Source organism: Hyla sarda, chromosome 5, assembly GCF_029499605.1.
Source record: "Hyla sarda isolate aHylSar1 chromosome 5, aHylSar1.hap1, whole genome shotgun sequence".
NCBI lineage: Eukaryota > Metazoa > Chordata > Amphibia > Anura > Hylidae > Hyla > Hyla sarda.
The window spans coordinates 264,717,226-264,730,400 of NC_079193.1; the positions used below are offsets into that span (position 1 = coordinate 264,717,226).

The following is a 13,175-nucleotide window of genomic DNA, read 5'->3' on the forward strand; positions in this document are numbered from 1 at the left end:
GCCTTTCATTTTACCATAAAATGTTTGGTGCTACCAAAAATATTATTTGTGGGGTAAAATTGAAAACCAGCTGCAATTTTTTTAAACTTTTGGGCAGTTTTTTCTTTTCATAAATTGCACTTTACAGTAAAACAGACATGTTATCTTTATTCTGTAAGTCAATATGATGAAAACGATACCCATGTTTACATGCTTAACTAATTATTGTACTGCTTTTTATAAAAAAAAGTCAAACTTTTTAGACATTAGAATGCTTAAATTGCCCTATTCTTACCCCTATAACGATTTCTTATTTTTAAATTTTTTTTTTTATATGCGGCTGTATGTGGACTCATTATTTGTGCCGTGATCTGTAATTTTTAGCAGCTTTAACTCACCTGCTGTAAAGCGAGCGTATTTCCTGAAAATGTACAACATTGTGCGCAAAATACTAGCCTGCAGCGCCATACACTTACGGCATGCTCCCCTACCTGTTCTCAGGTCAACAAGATGATTGGGACAAAGTCTTAGAATCTGTGCTTAGAAACCCTAGAATATTAGGCATTGCCATTAGAGAACAAGATAGATTTCAAATTTATGCTAGAGCATTCCAGTGAAATAGCGGACTCCTTTAATGCTTCATCTCATGGACAGAGCGGTTACCTGTTTTATAAAAAATAAAAAAAATAAAATTAATGATAAACCTTACTTATTAATTCACAGTCTAAAGATAGCATAGTTATCGGTTCATTCAAGCTCTTTAGCGTGTCTTTATACTGGGTTCATCTCCTTATTTGTAGTTAAGGTGTATATTAGGTGAGCGGATAATTTTAACAAGTTTTGCATTCTAGGGAACAGGTCAAGTCAACCCCAAAGTCTTCTGTCCTCCATTCTAACACTGCACATTGCTGGAGCCTAACAATTTGCATCTGGCGCAATCATTATAATTTTTTTTTTTTAATGTCTTCTGGTGATCTCATGGGTGCAAGACTGGTTAATCAGCCAGAGTACCTGTGTGTCCATTACATACGTGTGTTTTTGGTCTCTGCCGTGGGTATAGATTGGAATACAGTCAAAAAGGTTTTTCAAATAGAAATATAAATAAATATATTATATATATTTCAGTGCACCCACAGCATAACCTAAGGCTTGAAAAGATCAGACCTAGTTTACTTAAATGGGTACTCCCGTGGAAAACTTTTTTTTAAATTTATTTTTTTTTTTAAATCAACTGGTGCCAGAAAGTTAAACAGATTTGTAAATTACTTCTATTAAAAATTTGTAATCCTTCCAGTACTTTTTAGGGGCTGTATACTAGGGATCGACCGATATTGATTTTTTTTTTAGGGCCGATACCGATAATCTGGTATCTTTCAGGCCGCTAGCCGATAACTTATACTGATATCCCGGTATAAGTTATTGGCTATTTCTCGCCCCGCGCCCCCCCCCGGCAGGGCAGAAGCCGCTGCAGATCGATGATTTAAAGCGGGTGCCTGGGGTCCTCCCTAGTCAAACTACCACCGCTGCCCCATTGCCTCCCCCATTCCTGGTGTTATAATTACCTGTTCCCGGGGTCCGCGATACTTCTGGCTCCGGCGGCATCCTGCACTGTCACTGTGCGCACTGATGGTGACGTCTCGTTGAGGACGTCGTTTGTCGCTGCGCACAGCAACAGCGCAGGACGCCGCAGGAGCCAGAAGTATCTCGGACCCCGGGAGCAGGTAATTACAACAGGTGATGGGGCAGCGGCAGCGGTATGTGGCCAGAAGATGGGGGAGGCAGCGGTGGCGGTGGTCGTCTCTGGCCGGGGGCAGGGCGGGGCATTATCGGCATATCAGCAAAGTAATTGCCGATACCGATAATGTCCAAAATTGTGAATATCTGACAATAATATCGGCCAAAATGATAATCGGTCGATCCCTTCTGTATACTACAGAGGAAATGCTTTTATTTTTGGATTTCTGTTCTGTCATGACTCCAGTGCTCTCTGCTGTCCATTTTAGGAACTGTCTAAAGCAGCATATGTTTGCACTGGGGATTTTCTCCTGCTCTGGACAGTTCCTAAAATGGACAGCAGAGGTCAGCAGAGAGCACTGTGGTCGTGACAGAACAGAAATCCAAATAGAAAATAAACTGGAAGGATTAAGATTTTTGAATAGAAGCAATTTACAAATCTGTTTAACTTTCTGGCACCAGTTAATTAAAAAATTTTTTTTTTTTTCCCACGGGAGTAATGTAGATGTCACTTGGTAACTAATCAGTGGTATATATTGTCATAGCATAGTCATCATTTTCAGTAAAAACTGAAGCTGAAAGTGCAAAATAAGTGTTCCTATGTTATGTTTTCTCATTAGTTATGGGAAAATAGTCTGTTTACATATTGTTTTTTCTTTTCTTCCTTTCCAGATAAATGATCTAATTTCAGAAGGATCACGGCTGCTGATTCAAGAAGGGTTTAACAAAGGGCTGCTTCACTCCCCATCAGGGTCAGAAGAACAAGAAAGTAAAATTGTATCTAAATTGTACGGCAACAAAAAGAACTTGGCTGATCTCTGTGATATGTCCAAGGACATGCCTTTGGTTTCTTTACCTGAATATGCTGTAAAGGTTCTTGACACAGAAAGTCCATTTTCCCATGATGGAGACTATTTATTACACATTACAGAAAACGCTTCAGATTTTCCTCAGATTATCCACATAATGGGTGAGCAATATCTCATACCACCCAAAAGTAACTTTCTACTTTCAGATATTTCATACATGGATCCCCTTCTGCATTGTAAGTACCTTCATTTCTCTAGCTCTGTTAATTATGTTTTTTGAAACTTTTATAGATAAATACCTATTGGTTTTTAATTCTGACTAAAGGTATTTAACTGTTAATGTGGTTAACAGACAAAAGTAGAGACAACCTGAGGAAGAAATACACACATTTTTATTGCCTTTTCCCTTTCTTGACAATAAAGTAAGGGGTAATAAAGTTTAAACTGTGCTGTGCTATTCTTCCAATTAGTGGTGGTCTGATATCAGCAATGCTAGGGTTAGCGTCTCCAGTCCCAGGGAACTCCTTTATTTCTACCTCAAAGAAATTTGGTGAGTAATGTGTTGAACAACGACTAGTGTGTTATCCCTTGTGTTGTGGGGAACCATGGGTGCAAAACACACATGCCTGTGAACATGTAGCTGACACAACACCCAATGTGTTCTCCGATGGCCACACAATATTGTTAATCCCAGGAACATTGTGCAGCCATTGGTGAACACATGGTGACTTAGTTTTGCCTGCTTGTGGGAACGCGGCCTTAAAGTGGTATTCCGGTGGAAAACAATTTATTTTAAATCAACTGGTTCCAGAAAGTTATACAGATATGTATATTACTTCTATTTAAAAAAATCTTAATCCTTCTTTTCTTTTTGAATTTCTTTTCTTTCTGATGACAGTGCTCTCTACTGACACCTCTGTTCATGTCAAGAACTGTCCAGAGCAGGAGCAAATCCCCATTGCAAACCTTTCCTTCTTGGACAGTTCCTGACATGGACAGAGATGTCAGCAGGCAGTACTGTGGTCAGACAGAAAATAAATTCAAAAAGAAAAGAACTTTCTCTGTAGTAAACAGTAGCTGATAAGTACTGAAAGGATTGATTTTTTAGTAGAAGTAATTTAGACATCTGTTTAACTTTCTGGCGCCAGTTAATTTAAAATAACTTGTTTTCCACCGGAGAGCCCGTTTAAGCATTTGCAATCATTATTAAACCCAAAGCAACCCTTATTTAGTAATCAAGACTAACAGCTATTTAGCCTTTAATGTTCTCTACTTTAAAGAAAGTTCTGCCGCCCTCATAGTTTTCATTGGTGTGTCCTTTATGTTTCAATGTAGTGTAGGTTCAGAGGGCCTACACCTAAAAGTAGGTATCATATGGTCAGAAAGTCATTATTGCTGCTGTCCTGGCCACCTGCTGATGTTTGGCAGATTCCAGGGGGTGACTTGGTCAATTACCAGTAGATATGTTGGGAAAGCGTTGACCCTCGTCTGGCAGCGTGTTTCCAGCTTTTGAGTCTGGGGCCTTAGAACCTACACTACCCCCGGGATGTAAGGGACAGACAGCTCTATCTTTTTGATGGTGGACACATCTGGCTGATTAGAGAATCACATGGAAAACATGTAGCAAAATGCTGACATGGTTATATAGCTATTATCGCAATGATACTAACGGTACCTGTAGTTTGGCCACATTCCACTAAAAAAACCTCTCTTCATTCCCGCTGTGAAGTAGGCATGGCACATGCTCTGAGATGCCTCTGCGCTATAACACCTCTCCCACCTACACTGCCCTCTCTGTCCTCCTTCTCTTAGGCTGCTTTCACACTATAAAATTCATCCATTTTAACCCCTTATGGACGCAGGACTTAAATGTACGTCCTGGTGAGGTGGTACTTAACGCACCAGGACGTACATTTACGTCCTATGCATAACCGCGGGCATCGGAGCGATGCCCGTGTCATGCGCGGCTGATCCCGGCTGCTGATCGCAGCCAGGGACCCGCCGGCAATGGCCGACGCCCGCGATCTCGCGGGCGTCCGCCATTAACCCTTCAGGTGCCGGGATCAATACAGATCCTGGCATCTGCGGCAGTGCGCGATTTGAATGAATGATCGGATCGCCCGCAGCGCTGCTGCGGGGATCCGATCATTCATAACGCCGCACGGAGGTCCACTCTCCTTCCTCCGTCCGGCTCCCGGCGTCTCCTGCTCTGGTCTGTGATCGAGCAGACCAGAGCAGAAGATCACCGAAAACACTGATCTGTTCTATGTCCTATACATAGAACAGATCAGTATTAGCAATCATGGTATTGCTATGAATAGTCCCCTATGGGGACTATTCAAGTGTAAAAAAAAAAAAATGTAAAAGTAAGAAAAATCCCCTCCCCCCAATAAAAAAGTAAAACGTCCGTTTTTTCCTATTTTACCCCCAAAAAGCGTTAAAATTTTTTTTTTATAGACATATTTGGTATCGCCGCGTGCGTAAATGTCCGAACTATTAAAATAAAATGTTAATGATCCCGTACGGTGAACGGCGTGAACGGGAAAAAAAAAAAAAAAAGGCCAAAATTCCTACTTTTTTAATACATTTTATTTTTAAAAAAATTATAAAAAATGTATTAAAAGTTTTTTATATGCAAATGTGGTATCAAAAAAAAGTACAGATCATGGCGCAAAAAATGAGCCCCCATACCGCCGCTTATACGGAAAAATAAAAAAGTTAGAGGTCATTAGACATTTTTTTTAAGCGCAACAATAATAGAAAAGTATGTAATAATGGGTATCATTTTAATCGTATTGACCCTCAGAATAAAGAACACACATAATTTTTACCATAAATTGTACGGCGTGAAAACGAAACCTTCCAAAATTAGCAAAATTGCGTTTTTCGTTTTAATTTCCCCACAAAAATAGTGTTTTTTGATTGCGCCATACATTTCATGATATAATGAGTGATGTCATTACAAAGGACAACTGGTCGTGCAAAAAACAAGCCCTCATACTAGTCTGTGGATGAAAACATAAGAGTTATGATTTTTAGAAGGCGAGGAGGAAAAAATGAAAACGTAAAAATTTAATTGTCTGAGTCCTTAAGGCCAAAATGGGCTGAGTCCTTAAGGGGTTAAAGATCCGTTTTATGTTCCGTTATGAAAACCCTGAAAGTCGGCCATTAAACGGCAGTTAGAAAATCCAATACGTCCGGTAGAAAATCCCATTATAGTCTATGGGATTTTTACATTATCCGTTTTAACCCGTTATAGCCCGTTATTACTAACGGGTGTTATTTTGTGATAGGAGAATGAACGGAAGAAATAGTGCATGCACTATTTCTCCCGTTACTATCTTCCGTCACAAAATAACCTCTGTTATTCATAACAGACTATAATGGATTAAAACAGATAATGTAAAAATCCCATAGTTGGCATTTTTACAGTGTTATCGGCTCTCTGCTGCTCCAGCCTGCTGAGCAGGCATGAAACAGTAAATCGCCAATCAGACGACCAGGAGGCAGGTGAGGACCCTCCTGTCGTCTAGTAAGCTTTTCGGGGCATCGCATTTCTGTCACGATAGTCTCGATTAGCTCCACTGAGCTGCCGGGATAGTTTGACTTTCACTTTAGATGCCGCGATCAACTTTGATTGCCTTTGGCATTAGCCGTGGGTCCTGGCTGCCCGTAGCATCTGGGACCCACGGGGTTTAACCCGTTCTCCGCTCGTGAGAACGGTTTAAACCTCGTTAGCGGGACTCGGGACTTACAGGTACGCCCTGAGTCCTTAAGTACCAGGACGTCAGGGCGTACCTGTAAGCCCTGCATCCTTAAGGAGTTAAAAAAGTTAATGAGTAACAGAACAAACTTAACCCCTTAAGGACCAAGGACGTACCGGTACGTCCTTGGTCCTGCTCTTCTGATATAACGCGGGGTTACACAGTAACCCCGCGTCATATCATGGCGGGCCCGGCGTCATAGTGAAGCCGGGACCCGCCTCTAATAGCGCGCAGCGCCGATCGCGGCGCCGCGCGCTATTAACCCTTTAGCTGCGCGCTCAAAGCTGAGCCGCGCGGCTAAAAGTGAAAGTGAAAGTTCCCGGCTAGCTCAGTCGAGCTGTTCGGGATAGCCGCGGCTAATCGCGGCATCCCGAACAGCTGACAGGACAGCGGGAGGGCCCCTTCCTGCCTCCTCGCTGTCCGATCGCCGAATGACTGCTCAGTGCCTGAGATCCAGGCATGAGCAGTCATCCGGCAGAATCGTTGATCACTGGTTTCCTATGAGAAACCAGTGATCAACATAGAAGATCAGTGTGTGCAGTGTTATAGGTCCCTATGGGACCTATAACACTGCAAAAAAAAAGTGAAAAAAAAAAGTGAATAAAGATCATTTAACTCCTCCCCTATTAAAAGTTTGAATCACCCCCCTTTTCCAATAAAAACAAAACACAGTGTAAATAAAAATAAACATATGTGGTATCACCGCGTGCGGAAATGTCCGAATTATAAAAATATATCATTAATTAAACCGCTCGGTCAATGGCGTGCGCGCAAAAAAAATTCCAAAGTCCAAAATAGTGCATTTTTGGTCACTTTTTATATCATTTAAAAATGAATAAAAAGTGATCAATAAGTCCTATCAATGCAAAAATGGTACCGTTAAAAACTTCAGATCACGGCGCAAAAAATGAGCGCTCATACCGCCCCATACACGGAAAAATAAAAAAGTTATAGGGGTCAGAAGATGACAATTTTAAACGTATTAATTTTCCTGCATGTAGTTATGATTTTTTCCAGAAGTCCGACAAAATCAAACCTATATAAGTAGGGTATCATTTTAATCGTATGGACCTACAGAATACATATCAGGTGTCATTTTTACCGAAAAATGTACTACGTAGAAACGGAAGCCCCCAAAAGTTACAAAACAGCGTTTTTTTTTCAATTTTGTCGCACAATGATTTTTTTTCCCGCTTCACCATAGATTTTTGGGCAAAATGACTGACGTCATTACAAAGTAGAATTGGTGGCGCAAAAAATAAGCCATCATATGGATTTTTAGGTGTAAATTTGAAAGAGTTATGATTTTTTAAAGGCAAGGAGCAAAAAACGAAAATGCAAAAACGAAAAAACCTCCGGTCCTTAAGGGGTTAAACAAACTTCAAACAAGGTAGACATCTACAAAGTGTGCAAAGCAGAGCTTACATGGCCTGGAAGCACTACGGCATTATGCAGGTAAAAAGCTCTGTCAAACCTACTCATATGTTTTATATATGAATGTTAGACAGAAATATATATATATATATATATATATATATATATATATATATATATATATATATATATATATATATCTATATATCTATATATCTCTCTCTCTCAATGGCCCTTATTTATGAAGAGTTTAGTGTAGGTTTCTTTGTGGGTTTTAATTCCCTACAATTTATTTTCCACGGTATTTACTGAGGTTTCCCTACATTTTCCGCTTTCCCTACACTTTGCTTTTTTTTACTCATGCTCTGATCTGTCTGGTTTTCCTCAGCTCAAATCCACCACATTTTATGTGGAGACCTTAGTAAATATGTTGGGTTTTTGTGAAAATGTCGGGAACACGCCCCTTTTAGGAGACCACGCCTCCTTTCCACTGGGGCCACGCCCCTTTTAAGGTTTTCTTAGCAAAATGGAGAGTTAGTCGGGTTTTTTTTAAATTCTGGCGAAAATTCTGGCGCAGACAGAATATCTGGCGCAATGCAACAGAATCTGGCGCACAACCCGACAAACCCGTCGGGTTTGCAATAGTGTGTGTGTGTGTGTGTGTGTATGTTCCAGCATCATGTCCAAACGGCTAAATATATTAACATGACACTTTGCACACATGTTACTTATATGTCAACAACAAACATAGGATAGGTGATTTAACCCTTCCTCACCCCCATTTGCCAGGGTCGGGTTTTTTTTTTTTCAAGTCCTATACAAGTCTATGGGAAATATATGTTACTGCATAACTTCCAAACGGCTGGAGATGCTTCCATAATACTTGGTCACTTGCTACTTATATGTCCACTTAAAATATAGGATAGTTAATTTAACCCTTAACTACCCCCATTTGTCAGGGTTGGGGTTTTGTTTAAAGTCCCATGCAAATCAATAGTATGTTCTCACATAACTTCTATATGGCTGGAGATATTTCAATACCTGGTACACATATTACGGGTCGGGATATGACAACAATATATGAGGACAGGATATGAAGTCAAAAGCCTTCCTCCTTTATTTTCCTCCCCAACAAGGATTAGGAAGGAAAAACCGGGCAACGCCGGGTACTCAGTTAGTAGCATTATATGTCATCCTTGTGCCTGTTGGTTAGCCATGCAAAAGCCAGTGCCACATTAGTCAATTGTCCATATACGGTAGTCAATGCAGTGGCAGCAGGACTGCAGGAACTACAAGGAGGCTTTTCAGAATGTGAAGGATACCATTAGCGCTAATAAAAGCAGCAGATTTATCTTCACTGCAGACATATGGAGCAGCGTAGCAATTTACTACTAGCAAACATCTTGGAGAAGTGTGGATGGTCCAGTATCCACTGCACTGGCCACACTTTGCAGCTGGTTATAATGGTGCATTGAAGAATCCAGGAATTTAAAGAAACAACGGTCATTGGCAGGGACTAGATGTCAGTGGCAGGGACTAGTTAAACACTTGAGAAAAAAGGAAAGGAGAAGCAGATGAGATGGGTACATTGTAACATAAACCACTGCAAGATGTCAGCACCAGATGGAACTGCACTTTGAAAGACTCCTTGAACAAATGTGTCCAGTAACTGCAATCCTGTCAGACCCATCAGAACCTAAAGCCAGAAGAATGGAGTGTTCTTGAGGCACCTTCTACTGCGAGGTTCAGTGAATCTGTATCTTTTGAATATTTGGCCATGAGGTGCTTCCAATCCACTGCAACCAACCAGCTCCACAGCAGGAGTGATATCCTTCCAGAACAAGTCCATGATTCTGTCATTACTTCCGCTGCGCTGGACCCAAGATTTTTAAATTTTAAAGTTTTTGACACCTGAGAAAAATTATAAATGTGCAGGCAAAAGTACAGACAGAGCAGCTTGCTCTAAGAAATGAGATTGTGGAGGTGCAGCAGCAAACCGCTTCACTTGCATTTTCTAGTTCGTCTTTCTGTATTTTAGCACCAAAAAAGGAAAGAAATGAAATCAATCCTTTTCGCACTGTAGACATATACTTGCTGTCTACTACTACTATCCATAGTATAAGCACTATTTGGCACAAGATCCCTTTAAATCAACTTCCCATTAATCATAGCTTCATGTGTGATACTATCTGCGGATATAAGGCATCTCAGCCTGATATTATGTATATTACTTACTGCTGAGCTGGTGTATTTCAGCCCAATGTGTGATACTGTCTGCAGATCTGTGGTATCTTAGCCTGATATGTAATAAGCGAGAGCTGGCAGAACAGTATCACACTGAAATACCCCGTTGTATACCGTTCAGTTCCCTGATGTGATCTGTAGTCCAAATTTGCAAAATGACATATTTGATATTGCTGCATGGGTAACTGAAATATTTAAATTAAAATGTTAGTAAATCATTGATTTATTTTTATTTTTTTTAAATAATTCTTCAAACATTATCATTTTTATGCTTCAGACAGTTACCCATGTGGCAATATCAAATATGTAAATTTTTATTCTCACTTTTATAGTATACAATAAGAAAAAGGGGGACTGATTTTTATTGGGGAGGGGTCTATTTACATGTTTACATTTTAATCCTTTTTTTTTTTTTTTTTTTTTTTAAATATAGCAGAGCATTTCACCCTAGTGTAGCGGTCTTCAAACTGTGGCCCTCCAGATGTGGCAAAACTACAACTCCCAGCATGCCCGGACAGCCAACAGCTGTCCGGGCATGCTGGGAATTGTAGTTTTGCCACATCTGGAGGGCCACAGTTTGAAGACCACTGCCCTAGTGTCTGTACTACGAACACTAGGGTGCAAAGCTATGCACATTACCCCCATATGTATAGCAGTGTATAAGTACTACATACACATAGGGGTATGTGCACAGCATTGCATCCTAGTGTCTGTACTACAGACATTAGGGTGCAATGCTCTGCACAAACCCCCCCAATGTGTATGATAATATAAAAGTAACTATAAATATAACAGTGGCAGCATGAGCCCTGAGCAGGGCGCATTATACAGCAGGAAACTAGCTTACTGTCGGCAGCAGTACGGTGAGGTCCTACAGTGCAGGCTGCAACTCCATAAAATCGAGGCACGGCGTAGTGTGTCCACAGGCGGTGGGAGAGAAAAGCAGAGCAGCAGCTTGTGATTGGTGGGTCAGCGGAGGGTGGGACAGGGACATGTAGACAAAGGTTGTTGCGGTGCGGCCTAGCGCCTGACTGCCTGCTCCAGCCCACAGCAGACTCATGATTGTGCGATTACGAGATAACTGGATAACTGTTATTAAATTTTATCGATGAAATCGTTGCAGCCCTACTGTAATGTATGCAAATATACACAGGAGTCAGTTAGTCCCCACAGTTACAACGTTGGATGGGAGGGTAAAGTTAATTGGAGGACGGAAAGGCATCGCAATGCTACCCCCTTTAGGCAACTCCCATTAAAGTCAAAGGGAGTTACACAAAATGCATATAACAGCCTGCATGGCTGTTTTCAGCTTTGCGATCACCTTCGGCTGACACAAGCAAGTTGGCGAGGGCCCTCAATCTCAGGATAGGTGCTGCCTGACAAATATTATATGTACTGTAGATATGCCATAAGTGTCAAAATGGCAATAGGGTGGCTAGTGTGCCATTACCATTTTTTTTTTCCTTTAGGCTTCTTTCACACTGCCGTTAGTATACGTCGTGCGTCCCCGGCGTCGTTGCTATGCGCTGAACGGCGCGGCGCATGACGTCAGAGCGCCGCGCCGTGCATAGCAACGACGCTCGGGACGCACGACGGAGGCCTGGAGCAGCGCGGACCCGACTCAGGTAATTATGCCACCGGGGATGGGGGGAGGCAACGGGGCAGCGGCGCCGGCAATGGGTGCCGCTGCCCCTTCTCTCCCCCTGGCTGTCGGCGCCGCTTCTCTCCCCCTGGCTATCGGCGCCGGCACCGATAGTCAGGGGGACAGAACGGGCAGCGGCGCCGATAACCAGGGGGTGAAAAGGGCCGACAGCAGCGCTCTAGACCCCAGGAAAGGCAGGGGGAGAGAAGCGGGCAGCGACGACCTCTCTCCCCCTGCCTTTCCTGGGGGTATATCGGGGTATACACGTGCACACACGCACCCTCATTTTATCATGGATATTTGGGTAAAAAACTTTTTTTACCCAAATATCCTTGGTAAAATGAGGGTGCGTGTTATAGGCCGGTGCGTGGTATACCCCGATAAATACGGTAATATAAATAATAACATTAAATGTACCTTTAATTTTTGAGGACAAGCAGGGCTCTGTGCATTAAAGTTAAAACTGTCAGCAAGGTCACCCACACTAAACCCAGTACTTTAGGTTATAGTGTGGGTGAACAGGAGTCTGTAACATGCTCACTTACTTAGTAAAGTTTTTGTTTAGGGCGAGTTTGCATCCTCTAAAGTGTCCTCCATCCATCCCGGTTTTATCCATCCTGGTTTTGTGCACAGCAGGCGGGTCCCCCGCCGGCAATCTCGCTTTGGGTTCCGGAGGCAGGCGCCTGAATCCCGCCCCACCTTGTTGCATATTCATTTATTGTTTCTATCCACCCCTCTGAGTGCTGCACGCTGTTAATGGAGCGCATGTACAGTTACAGAGCGATTCTGGGGATGCACAGCTCTTGCATAATCAGGACAGAAAGCTGTGTAAAACAAAACAGCGCATGCGCTCTGAAGACAGGTGCAGCCGCTCGGAGGGGTGGATAGAAGCAAGAAATTGAGGGGCGTGGCCAGAGGCTACAGAATCCTTCTCCTGACTGCTGCCTGCCTCCGCTGCTCCGCTGGTGCCCTGTGACTTGGCTTGGCCATCCCTGCACTGCTTGTCTCCTGCAGACGCCTTGGCCGCAGATTCCTCCTCATCCCCTTCAAGCCGGAACCCGGCGGTGATTGGTATAACCCCCCCAGTGGGGTCTGCTGCTCCCCACAGTGCCACTATGCTGCCCCCACAGGTAGACTACCCCCCCCCCCCCTCACCTAGCCAGTGTGTTGCCCTACCATCTTGGGCTTCTCTGGTGCTGGGCTCACCTCCTCCTCACGCCAGCTCCCTGCTGCCAACGGGTGTTCCAGGCTGCTCAGCCCCCCCTTCACCTATCCCTTCTGGCAGGGGACTCGGGTGCAGCTCAACTGTGCAGGTCATCCTGAAGGGATCTGCTGCTGACCCACCTGCACTGACTGCTTGTGGTCCACCTCACAGCTCTCTGCAACAGCAGAGGACTCACTTGGCCAGCGTGATGTCTTCCGGAGCCCCCCGCCCGTCTCCTCAGGGGACTTCTCATCCCCTTCCTGGGCCTGTGGCACATGCAGTGTCAGTTCCTACCTCAATCTCCTAGGATGCTGTCTCAGATTACGATCTACCCTGCTTGGGCCTCTCTGTACCCTCGTCAGATTTTCCTGACCTAGGCCAGCTTCTTTCCCAAATTGCAACTAAGGAGGACTTCTGCTCTCTCA

General features: G+C 43.1%; 1 protein-coding gene across 6 annotated transcripts in view; it reads left to right on the top strand.

Annotated features, from left to right (window-relative positions):
* METTL4 (methyltransferase 4, N6-adenosine) overlaps positions 1–13,175 on the top strand; it is a 192,549-nt gene that overhangs the window by 16,865 nt on the left and 162,509 nt on the right. For all 6 annotated transcript variants that reach the window (XM_056521658.1, XM_056521659.1, XM_056521660.1 and 3 more), the window contains exon 3: positions 2,386–2,758. In XM_056521658.1, coding sequence (XP_056377633.1) covers positions 2,386–2,758 — 373 coding nt within the window. The remainder of the gene's footprint in view (positions 1–2,385; positions 2,759–13,175) is intronic.